At 41.7% G+C, this 17659-nt stretch overlaps 1 protein-coding gene across 1 annotated transcript in view; it reads right to left on the reverse strand.

Annotated features, from left to right (window-relative positions):
* The window catches only part of LOC126176860 (aminopeptidase N-like), a 155698-nt gene that overhangs the window by 37707 nt on the left and 100332 nt on the right, over window positions 1-17659 (reverse strand). Inside the window, exon 12 of the mRNA XM_049924047.1 lies at window positions 12724-12986. Coding sequence (XP_049780004.1) covers window positions 12724-12986 — 263 coding nt within the window. The remainder of the gene's footprint in view (window positions 1-12723; window positions 12987-17659) is intronic.

The raw sequence follows: 17659 nt of genomic DNA on the forward strand, positions 1-17659 counted from the left end.
TTGTAATCACTCTGTAACACGAAACTGAAACTAAAAAGCGGTGGTTTATGGCGATACAATTAATGTGGATTCATTAGTCACACAAACGCGTCTGACTGACCAAGGATATATTAAGCTCAATACCCGCTGAGACTTAACACTACCAGAAACTGGTAGGCGTATTTGTATTTCAGCGTTAGAAATGTTTTCCGATAGATTTGTGTGTGTAATCGAAATTGCACCTTTCTTTCCGCAATATTAGAAACATCAGAGTAGCGCGAAGCAAACATTGTAAGTAAAAGTTACATTAGTAGCCACTTTTTTTTTAAATGTTCCACTGTCACCCGAAGAAAACTGATGTAAGTTACTAGTTCTGACTACACCGTTTCCAGTTACCACGTTAAACACTTCATTAACGAAGAGAAACGGTTCCATTCTTAGGAAATATCAACTTACATTCAAGCATCTGGAAAGGGGTGCGAATCAGAAGGGTATTTCTTTGTTGTACATAATACACTAAGGTCTTATGACGTGCCATTTCAAATTAAATTGTCGGAGTAGAGAGAGGAATATCATTTTTCTTCTGTCATATTGGGCGCAATTAACTCTGATCAATTTTTGGGTCTCTTAGTACCGCTGAAATAACAGTTGTTGATTTCTCAAGTGCTAGTGAAAAAATACCAGTGGCTGCAGGAATCAGAACAGCGTCTTTTTGAGGATAGGGGGGACAGAAAGAATGCAAGTTTTAAAAGAGGTTATGATTCAAACAAATCTTCAGTTTGAGAAAGAAACCAACTATCACAATTCTGAAATACTGCATCAGCATAAACAGCACGTGGTTAAAAATTTTAAGCATTCAGCATAAATTTTATTTCCACCCAATCTTAACTCAGTCATTGTGAAATACCAGCTATCTTTAGTGCATCAAAATATTCGAGAACTAAGAAGTAAAATTAATAAACTACTTTTCTGCATTGATGAATTACGGTCATCAAACTTAGTTTATATAACCTGTCTCTTTGTACACCACGTGACCACTGGTATAAATGAGTTAAGTGTTACAGGATTTTGGTTAGCAGCTCACTTTTGTAGAACAGAAGTGGAGGAAGGAGGAATTGACAAATTCAGCAGGAACTGTCGTAAATTTGAGGACATTGACATTCATAAATTTAGCATAGAACAACACATGGAAGCATGTGTGACAGAAACAGAATTTCCTGCTAAATCCCTCATAATAGCATACGTATGATGAGCACCCACAGCTGACTTTAACCTGTTCGTAAACCACCTTGAAGCTCCAATAGCTCATAAAAAAAAAAAAAAAAAAAAAAAAAAAAGAGGAGAGAGAGGGGGAGAGAGAGAGAGAGAGAGAGAGAGAGAGAAGCCGTAAGTCCTGGTTTTCTAGTAGCTTTAACTTAGATATCCTTAAAAAGACTCCAGTAAGAATTTATTAATCAGTAACATCCCAACTAGGGCAGCTAATCGATCAGAAACAGCCATTGGTGACATGCTTATTTTAGGACACTCCTCAAAGACATGGACTGAAGTGATGCATACAGCGCTCTTGGAACGAATGAAAAATACAACACTTTTATTAAGAAAGTACCTACATGTTTTAAATACTGTCCACCCCCCCCCCCCCACCCTCCCCAAAGAAAAAAACTAACCCAGATTAGACCAAAGTCAAGTTTACAAAAAAACCATGGACTACCCAAAGAATAAAGGTATCATGTAAAACAAAGGAAATTGTATCTGTCAGTCAGAAACAGAGTTAGTCAGCCAGTCAGGCAGCAGCAGCAGTCAGCCAAGGCAGATGCAGCAGCTGGGAAGTAACCATTTCCGTGACTTTTACGAGTTCCTAACCAGGAGCGAATTTTATAATATCATCTGTGTTCTTTAATATCTTAGTTTCTTGAATTTCTGTGTGTTAAATTGATATCTAATAGCCACAGTTCTCGCATTTTAGTTTGTGTCGGCAAGTAAACCGATTTTTTGACGTATAATAAGTTCCTAATCAGGGGCGAATTGTTTAGTTTCACCTGAGTGCTTCGGTAGTTAGGTTTTTAAATTTCTGTGTGTTAATGTAATTTTTAGACACAGTTCCTGTGTTCATTAGCGCCTGCAGTAGAGTTTCATAACACATGTGGATAGTCCGTTTATCTGGGTAGTTTAGTTTTCCACGGTCTTTAGTATGGATAGAGACTGTGATTGTTGTGTGCGGATGCGAGCCGAGTTGGTGACACTTTGCTCTCAGCTCCATGTTGTGATGGCTTCGGTTACACAGCTTGAGGCCGCTGTGGATGGGCACCACCGTTGTGGGCCAGCTGTGGGGATCCACTTCCAAGTCCCCCGATCTTTCCTCACCAGAGGACAGCCCAGTTACTGCTCGCACTGAGGTTGATCCCTCACCTGTGGTCGAGGGGGAGATCACGCCGGGGCATTGCAGGCGTGAAAGACTTCCCAGGTGGCCACACATAAGGGCTCCCCAGTTAGTCTGGCAAACAGGTTCCAGGTGCTTTCAGTGGCTAACACTATCACTGAGACAGATGCCGTCCCCTGTCCTGTTTCAGAGGAAACCTCTGAGCCTGCAAGATCTGGGCAATAACAGAGGGTGGGATTATTGACAGTTGGGAGCTCCAACGTTAGGCGCGTTATGGGGCCTCTCTAGGGAAATGGCTGCCAAGAAAGGGAAGAAAGCCAATGCGCACTCCGTATGCATACCCGGTGGAGTCATTCCAGATGTGGAATGCGTCATTCTGGATGCCATGAAGAGCACAGGGTGCAGCCAACTGCAGGTGGTGGCTCACCTCGGTACCAATGATGTGTGTCACTCTGGATCAGAAGAGATTCTCTCTGATTTCGAGCGGCTAACAGAAGTGGTAAAGGCTGCCAGACTCACTTGCGAGGTGAAAGCAGAACTGATTGTTTGCAGCATAGTCGACAGGACCGATTGATGACTGGTACAGAGCCACGTGGGGGGTCTGAATCAGAGGCTCAAATGGTCCTGCGACTGTGTAGGCTGCAGATTCCTCGACTTGCGCCATACGGTGGTTGGGTTTCGGGTTCTGCTGAATATGTCAGGAGCCCACTGCACGCAGGAAGAGGCTACACGGGCAGCAGGGGATGTGCGGTGTGGACTGGGTGGTTTTTTAGGTTAGAGGGTCTCATGAAAACACAAAAAGGGGTTCAGTCACAAACGGTGCAAGCCGAATACACCGAAGAACGTAGATATAGGAACCATCGGTGTAACAGTTGTAAATTATCGTAGCTGTGTTGAGAAAGTACAAGAGCTCCAAGCTGCTAATAGAAAGCACTGATGCACTGAAAGCTAACTAAAGCCGGAGGTAAGCTCAACCGAAATTTTTGCGAAGAACCTAACGGTGTTCCAAAAGGGTACGCTAAACGCGGTTGCCGGTGGCGTGTTTGTTGCTGTTAGAAGTAGTTTATTTTGTCGCGAAATTGAAGCAGATATTTCCTGTAAGTCACTGTTGGCAATCGGAATAAAATAATGATTGGATCCTTTTACCAACATCCCAGTTCATATGATACAATTGCTGAAAAGTTCAAAGAAAACATAAGTTTGAATTCAGACACGTACCCGACTCATACGATTATAGTTGGTTGGGACTTTAATTTCCCCTCGATATGTTGGCGAAAATACATGTTTAATTCCGGAGGTACGAATAAAACATAATCCGAAATAGTAATAAACGTATTCTCTGAAAATTATTTTGAGCAGTTAGTTCATGAGTCCACGCGAATTTTAAATGGTTGTGAAAACATACTTGACCTCTTAGCAACAAATAGTTCTGAGTTAATAACGAGCATCAAAACGGATACAGGGATCACCAAACACAGGGTTGTCGTAGCGAGATAGAATATTGTAACCCCCAAAACCTCCAAAAATAAACGAAAAATATACCTAGTCAAAAAAGCAGATAAAAATTCACTTGACGCTTTCATGAGAAACAATCTCCACTCCTTCCAAATTAACAGTGTAAGTGTAGGCCAGATGTGGCTTGAATTCTAATAAATAGTGTCGGCAGCAATTGAGAGATTTGTACCAAATAAATTAACAAACAACGGAACTGATCCTTCTTGGTACACAAAATGTGTCAGAATACTGTTGCGGAAACAACGAAAAAAGCATGCCACATTTAAACAGACACAAAATCTCCAAGATTGGCGATATTTTACAGAAGCTCGAAATTTAGCGCGGACTACAGTTCGAGATGCTTATAATAGTTTCCACAACGAAACTTAGTCTCGTACCTGGCAGAAAATCCAAAGAGATTCTGGTCGTATGAATTATGCTAGCGGCAAGACGATCGATGCCTTCTCTGCGCGGTAACAACGGAGATACTATCGAAGACAGTGCTGCCAAAGCAGCGTTACTAAACGCAGCCTAGATCACGGGGTCCCGCGTTCGATTCTCTGCGCAGGGACTGGGTGTTTGTGTTGTCCTCATCAACTCATCATCATCATCATTTGTGACAGTGGCTGGATTGGATTGTGAATAAAAAACGTACTATGTAAAAATTGGGACTTTGTACAGGCACTGATGACCGCGCAGTTGAGCGCCCCACAAACCAGATCATCATCATCATCATCATAAACACATACTTACGAAATGCTTTCACAAAAGAAGACGACGTAAATATTCCAGAATTCGAATCAGGAACAGCTGCCAACATGAGTAACGTAGACATAGATATCTTCGGAGTAGTTCAAAAATGTGTCTGAAATCTTATGGGACTTAACTGCTAAGGTCATCAGTCCCTAAGCGTACACACTACTTAACCTAAATTATCCTAAGGACCGACACACACACCCATGCCCGAGGGAGGACTCGAACCTCCACCGGGACCAGCCGCACAGTCCATGACTGCAGCGCCTGAGACCGCTCGGCTAATCCCGCGCCCCGGAGTAGTGAAGCAACTTAAATCACTTAATAAAAGCAAGTCTTCTGGTCCAGACTGTGTACCAACTAGGTTCCTTTCAGAGTATGCTGATCCATTAGCTCCATACTTGACAATCATATACAACCGTTCGCTCGACGAAACATCCGTACCCAAAGACTGGAAAGTTGCACAGGTCACACCAATATTCAAGTAAGGTAGTAAGAGTAATCCACTGAATTACAGGCCCATATCATTAACGTCGATATGCAGCAGGATTTTGGAACATATATTGTGTTCGACCATTATGAATTACCTCGAAGAAACGGTCTAATGACACACAGTCGACACGGATTTAGAAAACATCGTTCTTGTGAAACGCAGCTAGCTCTTCACTCGCGTGAAGTGTTGAGTGCTATTGACAGGGGGTTTTAAATTGTTCCGTATTTCTGGATTTCCGGAAAGCATTTGTCACTGTACCACACAAGCGACATGCAATGAAATTGTGTGCTTATGGAATATCGTCTCAGTTATGTAACTGGATTGGTGATTTCCTATCAGAGAGGTCACAGTTCGTAGTAATTGACGGAAAGTCGTTGAGTAAAACAGAAGTGATGTCTGGCGTTCTCCAAGATAGTGTTACAGCACCTTCGCTGTTTCTTCTCAATATAAACGCTTTGGGAGGCAATCTGAGCAGCCGTCTGGGATTGTTTGCAGATGACGCTGTATTTTATCGACTATAAAGTTTTCAGAAGATCAAAACAAATTGCAAAACGATTTAGAAAAGATATCTGTATGGTGCGAAAATTGGCAATTTACCCTAAACAACGAAAAAATGAGCTCATACACATGAGTGCTAAAAGTAATCCGTTAAATTTCGGTTACACGATAAATCAGTCAAACGTAAATTGGAAGGAACACATAGTGAATATTGTGGGGAAGGTTAACCAAAGACTTCGTTTTATTGGCAGGACATTTAGAAACTGTGACAGATCTACTTAGGAGACTGCCTTCACTGCGCTTGTCCGTCCTCTTTTAGAATACTGCTGCACGGTGTGGGATCCTTACCAGATGGGATTGACAGAGTATATCGAAAAAGTTCAAAGAAGAGCAGCACGTTTTGTATTATCGCGAAATAGGGGATGGAGTGTCACTGAAATGATACAGGATTTGGGATGGACATCATTAAAACAAAGGCGTTTTCCGTCTGAGAGGAATCTTCTCACGAAATTACAATCACCAGATTTCTCCCCCCGAATGCGAAAATATTTCGTTGGCGCCGACCTACATAGGGAGGAACGATCACCATGACAAAATAAGTGAAATCAGAGCTCGTACGGAAAGATACAGGTGTTCGTTCTTTCTGCGCGCTATATGAGATTGGAATAACAGAGAATCGTGAAGGTGGTTCGATAAACCCTTTGCCAGGCACTTAAATGTGATTTGCAGATGTAGTAGAACAGCTCTGATGTTGATGTTATAGCACGTTGTTAGACATCCTGCAAAATATTAGTAGTATAGATATCAAGGTAGATACATTACAAGGAAAAGATAATCACATCAGAAACAAAATGAAGACAGTATGGGGTATAGTGAAGAAGAAGAGTGGTAGAACCAGACATGAAGAGAGGCAGATAGCATTAAGAGTAAATGATGTATTAGTAACAGATGTGTGCAGTGTTGCAAAACTTTTTAACAAGCATCTTATAGTTGTTACTGAAAAGGAAGGGTTCTCAGATTTAGTAGATGCCACCTTGGGGTACCACAGACCAGTCATTAAACGTAACTTCTAACATGAATATGACCCTCACTACCCAAATAGAACTAATGTCCACAAAAAATCTGTAAGATCAAAAATTATTGTCGTTATGATGAATATCAACAAAGTAAATTAGACTGGGCTTCTGAGTTTAGTAACATCTTAAGCTGTCTGTTTAACCAGTCATTTATCAGTATGGAGTATAGCCAACTACGAAAGTCAAACGTGGATGATAAACAGTTTAGACAAGAAAAGAATATAAGCTTTTGAAATGTGATGCTACAGAAGACTGCTGAGGAATAAATGGGCACGTTACATAACTAATGAGGAGATACTGAATAGAACTGAAGAGGAAAGAAGTTTGTTGCACAACCTGACTAGACCAAGGGATTTGATGATAGGACACATTCTGATACAACAGCGGATCACAAATTTAATACTGGAGGGAATGTGGGGGGTAAAAATCGCACAGGGAGACCAGAAGATGAATACAATAAGCAAATTCAGAAAAGTTTCAGAAGAGACTTGTGCAGGATAGATTAGCGTGGAAAGCCTTCAGACTGACGACCACAACAACAACATAGTGCAATTTGACTTCTGTGCAAATTCAGTGCAGTAATGTGATCAACGTAAATAACTGGTATACAATTATTTTCCCATTTAGTATTTATTATCTTTCAAATGAAAATCTGTTTAAAATTTTTTCGACACATTCCACATCCATGACGGTAATTTAATTTGGGATCTGTGGAAGGTACATTAGCGTGTCTGTTTCTCATTCTAAATATTTATTGAGTATTCTTTTTGTTTGAGATGTTCTAGATCCTGAATGATCTCCTCACTTCTGATTACACTCCTGGAAATTGAAATAAGAACACCGTGAATTCATTGTCCCAGGAAGGGGAAACTTTATTGACACATTCCTGGGGTTAGATACATCACATGATCACACTGACAGAACCACAGGCACATAGACACAGGCAACAGAGCATGTACAATGTCGGCACTAGTACAGTGTATATCCACCTTTCGCAGCAATGCAGGCTGCTATTCTCCCATGGAGACGATCGTAGAGATGCTGGATGTAGTCCTGTGGAACGGCTTGCCATGCCATTTCCACCTGGCGCCTCAGTTGGACCAGCGTTCGTGCTGGACGTGCAGACCGCGTGAGACGACGCTTCATCCAGTCCCAAACATGCTCAATGGGGGACAGATCCGGAGATCTTGCTGGCCAGGGTAGTTGACTTACACCTTCTTGAGCACGTTGGGTGGCACGGGATACATGCGGACGTGCATTGTCCTGTTGGAACAGCAAGTTCCCTTGCCGGTCTAGGAATGGTAGAACGATGGGTTCGATGACGGTTTGGATGTACCGTGCACTATTCAGTGTCCCCTCGACGATCACCAGTGGTGTACGGCCAGTGTAGGAGATCGCTCCCCACACCATGATGCCGGGTGTTGGCCCTGTGTGCCTCGGTCGTATGCAGTCCTGATTGTGGCGCTCACCTGCACGGCGCCAAACACGCATACGACCATCATTGGCACCAAGGCAGAAGCGACTCTCATCGCTGAAGACGACACGTCTCCATTCGTCCCTCCATTCACGCCTGTCGCGACACCACTGGAGGCGGGCTGCACGATGTTGGGGCGTGAGCGGAAGACGGCCTAACGGTGTGCGGGACCGTAGCCCAGCTTCATGGAGACGGTTGCGAATGGTCCTCGCCGATACCCCAGGAGCAACAGTGTCCCTAATTTGCTGGGAAGTGGCGGTGCGGTCCCCTACGGCACTGCGTAGGATCCTACGGTCTTGGCGTGCATCCGTGCGTCGCTGCGGTCCGGTCCCAGGTCGACGGGCACGTGCACCTTCCGCCGACCACTGGCGACAACATCGATGTACTGTGGAGACCTCACGCCCCACGTGTTGAGCAATTCGGCGGTACGTCCACCCGGCCTCCCGCATGCCCACTATACGCCCTCGCTCAAAGTCCGTCAACTACACATACGGTTCACGTCCACGCTGTCGCGGCATGCTACCAGTGTTAAAGACTGCGATGGAGCTCCGTATGCCACGGCAAACTGGCTGACACTGACGGCGGCGGTGCACAAATGCTGCGCAGCTAGCGCCATTCGATGGCCAACACCGCGGTTCCTGGTGTGTCCGCTGTGCCGTGCGTGTGATCATTGCTTGTACAGCACTCTCGCAGTGTCCGGAGCAAGTATGGTGGGTCTGACACACCGGTGTCAATGTGTTCTTTTTTCCATTTCCAGGAGTGTATTTGGAATGAAAAGTACATCTAATCTAAGCTAGGAGAAGACTTTGTTAATAGTACTGTGTTACTGTAATTGTCATTAATTTTGCTATTATTAGCAATGTTCTTAATAACAGTTAAATTAACATTAGTAGTACAGAGAACACAAAATGTGTGCTTTTTTGTTCGGAAGAGAGGTCATTAAGATACGTCTGTTGCAAGGTAAAATTACTGCATAGATAAATGAAAAATAAATAAATAAGTAAAAATTTCATCAAAATTAGTTAACGATTTCATGCAAACAGAATTTTACTAAAGTTACATAAAATGCAGTATAAATAGTCCTATGTAAGACAGAAAGTGTCTTGGCTTATGTCAGCACATAATGGGAAACGAGCAATAAAGTAAGTAGAAATAAAGTTTTTTGTTTATATGATGATAAGAACTTTAACTATATTCCTCATATTATCCATAGTCTGAACTGTTCCAGCTTTATTTATGATAATTTAAGATAGTTTGTTCACTTAACATACAATGAGTGTCACTAACTATTGCCACCAAGAATAACTCCTAAAGTATGACAGGAGCTGAAAAGTTTGTGGGACAAAAGTTGCATGGGTCAACGGGGGCCATAATATGACGTTGGTTTTTTTGTTGCTAGGTAGGGTCGCTTCAGAGATATGAATGTCAACTTTGTTTTTTTTTTTTAAATGGGATGCTATAGTTCGGAGCTTATTTGCTGATTGTGATTGTAGAGACGAATCCAGTGATGTATAACAGTAAGGTCTTTGAATGTCAATGAAGGTCACAAAGGCGACATGAACGTCCTTTTACAGAAGGTGTTCGAAGTGAAGACCATTGGTATCAATGCAGTGCTGCAGTCTTCTTATCATCACTTAGCGGTATTCCTTATCACATCGGCGCTTATCGAAGCACATGCTCTGACAATTCTCTCTCGGATATCTTCAGGTGTAGTTGGAACGTCTTTATAAACGATGCCTTTTACGAATCCCCACAAGAAAAATATCCAGTGGCAATAGACCCTGAATAATGAAAAGTGTGAGGTCCTCCACATGAGTACTAGAAAAAATTCGTTAAATTTCTGTCACATAAATATAAAGGCTGTCAATTCAACTACACGCCAAGGAATAACAATTACGAAAAATTTAAATTGGAACGATCAAATAGATGATGATGTGCGGAAGGCAAACCAGATACTGTGTATTAATGCTAGAACACTTAGACGAGGTAACAAATCCACAAAAGAGACTGCCTACACTACACGTGTCCGTACTCTGCTAAAAATGCTGTGCAGTATGGGATCTTTATCAGATGGGATAGACGAAGGACACAGAAAAAGATCAAAGAGGGGTACCTCTATTTCTATTATCGCTAATTAGAGGAGCAAGTGTCACGGGTAAGTCACACGAGTGAAGTGGCAATCGTTACAACAAAGGCGTGTATCGTTGCGGCGAGAGGTCCGCGGCTGGTGGTCCAGTGGCTAGCGTTGCTGCCGCTGGATCACGTGGTCCCGGGTTTGTTTCCCTGCCGCGTTAGGGATTTTTCTCTGCCCGGGGACTGGGTGTTTGTGTTGTCCTCATTTCATCATCATCATTATTCGTGACAGTGGCTAGATTGGACTGTGTAAAAAGATTGGATTGTGTAATACTTGGGACTTTGTACGGGCGCTGATCGGCTGATGACCGCGCAGTTGAGCGGCCCACGAACCAAACCTCGTCATCTTTGCTGCGAGACCTTTACCGGATACTTCAAACTCTGATTTTCCCCTCTGGATGCGAAAAAATTTAGTTGACGCCCACCTACATCTGACATGTGGTGAGTCGTACTCTACCGCCAAAACTCCCGGAGGTTGATCATGATTATTTTGTTACAAGGAACTGTTGCTTGCAATAGTTCTTTACAGAGTAATTCTTATTGGTTGTTACCCAAGGACCAGTTTGTGGTTGTATTGTACTAAAAATACCTTCGCACCAGTAAGACACGTGTAATACGATACGTGCCGCTGTTGTAAAGAAAAATGTCCATTGACTCATGATACCCATTGTTTGCAATACAGTTAAATGGCAACTTGCCTCTTCGCCCTGAGACTTCAGTTGTTTACCGCTGCGTTTATCAGAGGGTTTTGTTTACGTTTACTGTAGATGTCCGCAAAGACTGATACTGTATGTTTCTTGTTATATGCGATATGGAAGAAGATAGGACCGTGGAATGTAGTGGATGAACGAACCAACGAAGTTATGAAGAGCTGTTTCCGTAGCGATGGCTACGTCATCGCTGTACAGTCGTGTATGTACGTAAATAGCTGCCTATGAGAAACCCACTTATTCGGTGTTCAGATGCAGAGGAAGTGTTAAACAGGAGAGCATAGGATTCTGCTAAATTAACCAGTGTGTTGCACGCGAACTGAAGATATGCGAAATATTTGTTTTGAGAATCTTATATGAACGACACCTGGACTCTCCAAAGCTGTACTCATTGCTCCTGAAAATTGGTTCCTACTACATCGAAAAAAGTTTTCCTCCTTACGTATGTACAACATCGGTACACCGGGTTTTGCGAAGCAAAGAGGCGTTTGTATAAACGAAATAACACAAAGTACATGTAACATGTGTATGCAGTGCCCACAGAAAGCGAAAGGAGAAGGATCACTCACAAAAAAACATGACAAGCTTCAGTGAAAGACACCATACAGATGCTCCTGCAAAACTATAGCCTATGATGTGAAATACAATTTATCAATCAAGAAAACCCACTAATGATGGCACAGAGATGCCTAAACATGTTTGGGTAACAAGAAAAAAACAGTGTTTTGCATAGAAGGCGGAACCTGAATCCAATGATGAAGAAGAGACTTTTGTCACATCACTATTAATTGAAGATACCAGCATCAATTTCATTTTTACAGATTGGACTGTAACGTGGGCTGGTAGTTTTGCATATCTCGTAGAGACGAATTTAACGATGTCTCAGAGAACAAAATCCAATGAGTAGTTTCGGAAAAATAACAGTATAAAGACCAGGATTTCAGTTTCGAATGTCATTTCATTGCCGGTCGGAGTGGCCGTGCGGTTCTAGGCGCTACAGTCTGGAGCCGAGCGACCGCTCCGGTCGCAGGTTCGAATCCTACCTCGGGCATGGATGTGTGTGATGTCCTTAGGTTAGTTAGGTTTAATTAGTTCTAAGTTCTAGGTTCTAGGCGACTAATGACCTCAGAAGTTAAGTCGCATAGTGCTCAGAGCCATTTTTTTGTTATTTCATTACTGTGCTGTTTGCGTTCGTCCTGCTCTAAAAAAACAGCATATTTAATTTCTCCTATTTTGTCAAAGATTTTCTTTTCAAATTATTCAGCACACATATACTATACTTGCAGAATACAGCCATGCATTTACCAGTTTCATGTATTTTCAACCGATACTGGCTAACCAGTTTTTGATCATATATGGCATAAATTTGAAAAATATTTAAAATATGAAAAAGTAAGAAATACGCTAACTGAGAGGTTGTTTTAGTTTTAACGTCATAATTTACTACTCATACAGTATTTTAATTTCACACACATTCCTTACACTGTTTACCATGATTTTTAAATCTCCCGTAGATATGTGACAGTTAAATCTGGATTAAGTAAAACCTCTGTTAGTCAGGGAAAGTAATTCTTCAAGCAACTTATGAATCCCTGTAAGTGAGAAATCGGATAAATGAGAAGCTTCTAGAAACGCGAAAAGTTCCTGAGCCATCGAATCCTCGCTTTATTCACCTTCGTTCGACTTGACTCGGGAATGTGAAAATTTTTTCTCTTACGAGCAACGCTACTTACGTAGAAGTCATTTGTGTCCATCATAGAATACAAGAACGTAAAGACGTAGTCGCCTTCGAGCCAGGCTATGTAGTCGTACTCGCGCTCCAGATAGGACGTCAGGTTGAGAAAGGTCTCAATCGACATCTGGTCGTTCAGCACCAGAGAAAGCGCGTCGTCCATGAGTTGCGCGCGGTTGACCGCTGGGATTGCCTCGTGGTCGGTAAGAAGTTGTTCCCTCAGCAGCTCCCAGTTTTCGTCGTCGTAGTGCACCCTGTAAAACCCTGTGCAAACATTGACAGTGCAAACCATAAATAGAAAACATTGCAGTGTTGCTGGAGATACAAAAATGCGGCACAGACAAAACAGGTTCAAAATGTTGGGAAATCATTTGAATCAGTAACAAGTTAAACAGTCAATTAGTTTAATCAAAATCTTTCAAAACAAAATCTTATGCAATTAATAATAATGGGGAATAACAACATGTCTTTGACATTGACATGAATTGCCCGAAGATTGACGAAAATGGGTTGAGATTCAGAATAATCTCCACAGTATAGTTCTCTTCCAAAAAATTGCTGTTTTCTTGCAGTTTGCAAATCTCCTTTAACGACGCCTTCCGGGATGGCCGAGCGGTTCTAGGCGCTTCAGTCTGGAAACGCGCGACCGCTACGGTCTCAGGTTCGAATCCTGCTCTTCGGGCACGGATGTGTGTGATGTCCTTGGGTTGGTTAGGTTTAAGTAGATCTAAGTTCTAAGGGACTGATGACCTCAGAAGTTAAGTCCCATAGTGCTCAGAGCCATTTGGACCATCTTTGAACCTTTAACGATACAGCTGCATAAAGATGAAAAAGATGGAATTTCCAATTATTGATAAACAATTAAACACTGGATCTTTCACCACGCAACGTACTATGTCCTATTTTGAAACTCTGTCGATGATTACAGTTGTGCGCCAGACCGTGACACGAACCTGAAATATTACCATTTCTAGGCAATGTTCTTGCCGAATATTTTCCTTTTGTTTGCTATGAAAACTAAATGTATTTTCTTATTTCTGTCCCATAACCAAAGCCGGTTCAAGGAAGGAAGAAAGGTTGGATTTCACTACCCGTCGACATCGAGATCATTAATGACGGAGAACGAGCTCTGGCTGTGTCAAGAATGGGTAAATAAATCGCCCGTGCCCTTTCAGAGGAACCATCGCGGTATTTGCCAGGAGCGATTTAGTGAAATCATGAGAAACCTAAATTTGGACGGGCGGCCACGAGTTTTAGCCGTCGTCCTCCCGAATGCGAGTCCAGTGTGCTAACCACTGCGCCACATCGCTCTGTGGCTCGTTCCAGAGCATTTTTCTGCAGAAGCGACAAAATTATTTGTAGTTGCCTCCCTATTTCTCCCTGTTTTTATGTTGTTCACAAACTACGACACCATCTACTCTTTTCACGCTAATTAAGGCCATTTTATGTTCTTTTCGAAATGTACTTCTGACCAAAAAGCGATTCTGGTAGCACGAGTGTTATAGAAACTTTCATCGCGTAAGACATATTTATTTATATCTAACCGAAAAGAGGAATACCAGTTTTCATAGATTTTGCTTCAATTTTTTAAAAATATTTTAAATATTTAAAAAATGTTCACCGTCTGTTTCACCCACTAAGGGGCTGAATTTCCAAAAACAATCAAACACATACTTTTTAATTCTAACATAGGAGCCAAATTCAAATTTTCGTAGATATAGTTTTAAAAATGTTTTTATGATGAAATAATTTCATAAAATTTTTCGTTGCCTATTTCACTCCCTTAGCGAGCTGAATTTACAAAAACAATGAAACACGTATTTTTTTATTTCTAACCGAGTAGTCTAATACCAATTTTTATACATGTAGCTTTAAAAATACTTTAGTAGTTCTTTAATAATTATTTATTTTGAAAAAAAACTTTCATCCACTATTTCACCTCCATGGGTGTTAACTTCCCAAAAATATTGAAACAAGCGTTTCTTTATTTCTGATCGAGAAACCAAATACCAATTTTCGTAAGTCTAGCTTAAAAATTGCCTCAATAGCGACATTTTTCAAAAAACCTCTCATCTCCTATTTCACACCATTAGGAGTGGAATTTCGTAAAATATTTTCTAAACGACGCCTACAGTATAAGATCGACACCCTCGGCAAGTTTCAAGTTTCTGTCCTTAGTGGTTTGGGCTGAGCGATGATGAGTCAGTGATTCAGTCAGTCGGGACATGTCATTTTGTATATAGAAATAATATCGCTAGTATATGGGGCTCATTTCAGAAGTTCTGCACATTATAAGATAGGATTGAAGAAAATAATTTATTTTACATAATACCGTTGCAGTCCTTCAATATAATCTTCATTATTGTTTATGACAACCTGCAAACGCTTTGGCAACTTCTTGTATTCCGGATAGAGCACCTTCATTGCTGAGTTGTCTGATTACTCGGGCCACCCCCTCTGAAAGCTTCATCAATTGTATCAAAGCGTTTCCACTTATTTTTCCTTCAATTTGGGAAATAAATCAAAGTCTGGTTGGCTCATTTTAGGACTGTGTGGTGGGCGGAGAAGCATTTCCCATTCTCACACTGGTAGGCAGTATGCGGTCTGTCATTATCGTACAAAATAGGCACCAGTTGTAGCCATGACAGGCCTTCATGACAAATTTTCGGGCGCAAAACATTTTGCAGAAACAGCTTGTAGTATTCGCCTGTTATAAACTGAAGTGACAGACATTCTGGCCTCATACACAATTTCCTCACATATTTTTCGTCGATCGTCTCTCAAAATGTCATTAACATAAACCTGAGAGCTGTAATTGATGATCCTTCACTTCTTGGGTTGTCCTCAGTGGTACCTAACTATCACGCAATAAGGAAGACTACCGCGATACTGTGCTACGATCCACTACACTATTCCCAAACACCTCCCTCAAAGCCTTGTAAATTTCCGTTGGAGTCTTTCCATGAAGGGATTCGATTCTGATGTGGGGACGCTGGTCACTATGTGTAATTCGACCTGACTTGCATCAGGCTTCCATATTAAAACTGAATTATTCACGATACAGCACTCTAACCAGCAAACACATATACGACCATCAAGCCTAAAGTCTTGCTCACAACTTACATGAATTTCAACTTTATTACGTCATCGTAACGGTCAAGCTGGAGCCGTGTGCTGGACTTTTGAAATGACTGTTGTATATACAAAAGAAGCAGAATCCTTATGAAGATCAAAATTTACACGCTTAAGGAAATGAACTGTTTCTACGTCGCTAAAAATAATAAATCAAATGGTTCAAATGGCTCTGAGCACTATGGGACTTAACATCTGAGGTCACCAGTCCCCTAGAACTTAGAACTACTTAAACCTAACTAACCTAAGGACATCACACACATCCTTGCTCGAGGCAGGATTCGGATCTGTGACCGTAGCAGTCGTGCGGTTCCGGACCGAAGCGCCTAGATCCGCTCGGCCACCGCGGCCGGCTAAAAATAATAAATCAAATGATTTAAGAAACAGACGTAAAAGGAAAGGAATGACCTTTTCATTTTTGAAAACAGTTTTTAATTTTTTTATTGGAAAACAGCTAAGTACTGCTTTCCTGCAAGGTGGTACGATAATATCGACAAATGGTTAGCAGCCTGTTACTTCGTCGAACAGCCTTACATGACTCATGAATGAAGATATCGCGTGAAGTAGGTTGACCCTGTTATTGGAAGAGGTTCTTTGGCTACGAAACTGAAGACATTCTGTCTACAGATATTCTAATATAACGTTCCCTGAACGATGGAAATTAGCAGGACCTTCGCTGGATCATACTTCGTTAGATGCTTTCCGTTGGGAATGAATGAAACGCGCGACTACAGGAAGAAAGCAACCACAAGAGACGGAGTAGCTGCTCAGACAGCTATAAAATACACCAAGACGTCTTCAGAAGAGCTAGAAGAGATTTTGTGAGGAGATATAAATGTGTATTAAGGCAGTGAAGAGATTTTTGAAAATTTAATTCGTGATGTTGAAATTACTCATACGTTTTAGCAATAATAAATATACTTGCGCACAATCGCTTCTGACAGAATAGTTTGAACAAAATTCTAATCATAATAAAAATAGGACTGAAATTTGAACGAACTGTTGAGCTCATAGTATACCGTATATAATTAAAGATATTCTTACACACATTCAAAGGGCTTGACCCTGCAGCCGGGTGATACAAAATATCCGTTTCGTTAATGTCGTAAGAAGACGGTGGCCGAATATTCGATTCCAATCCGATATAAACTGTCTGAAATAAAGTTAAGCAACGATGACGAGTTCCGACAATGAAAAAGAGCACGCAAGCTGAGGGGTTATGCGACTGTATTACAATGAATACAAATTTTTATAAGAAAAATGTGTTTGGACTGCAGTAGAAGGCTCAATATGAATAATATATTATATTCTCTCAGGCTAAACGTGAAATTTCGTGGTTCGGTGGGGAATTGCACAGTTGTATTCCAAGAAACTCGTCCACAGCTGTTAGAGATGTCACTCGATAAACTGCAGATTGTAAACATGAAATGCAGGAAGGAGCCGGAAAGGAAAAGAATTGTTGGGAAATCGTGACGGTTAGCTGAACAGGGCATTCTGGTAATGCAACGGCGAAAGTCAAAAATTTGTGACGGACTGGGACACGAAACCCGATTTACCGCTTCTCACGAGCAACTGCCTTAACCATTTCGGCACTCCGGACGATTGATCGGACGTTGCAATGCAGCGTCTCTCGTCTATTAAACTCTCTACTCGCAAATTCTGATTCCGCTAGGAGTTCGGACAATATTTGTGCATCCGCACGAGAGGCGTTACCCTGTTTCTCAGAAATGTGTGTATCTGAGTGGTGTCTGTCCTGTCGGACATGTACAACAGAACAGACACCATTCGGATGTATAAACTGCAGT

Source organism: Schistocerca cancellata, chromosome 3, assembly GCF_023864275.1.
Source record: "Schistocerca cancellata isolate TAMUIC-IGC-003103 chromosome 3, iqSchCanc2.1, whole genome shotgun sequence".
Taxonomy (NCBI): Eukaryota; Metazoa; Arthropoda; class Insecta; order Orthoptera; family Acrididae; genus Schistocerca; species Schistocerca cancellata.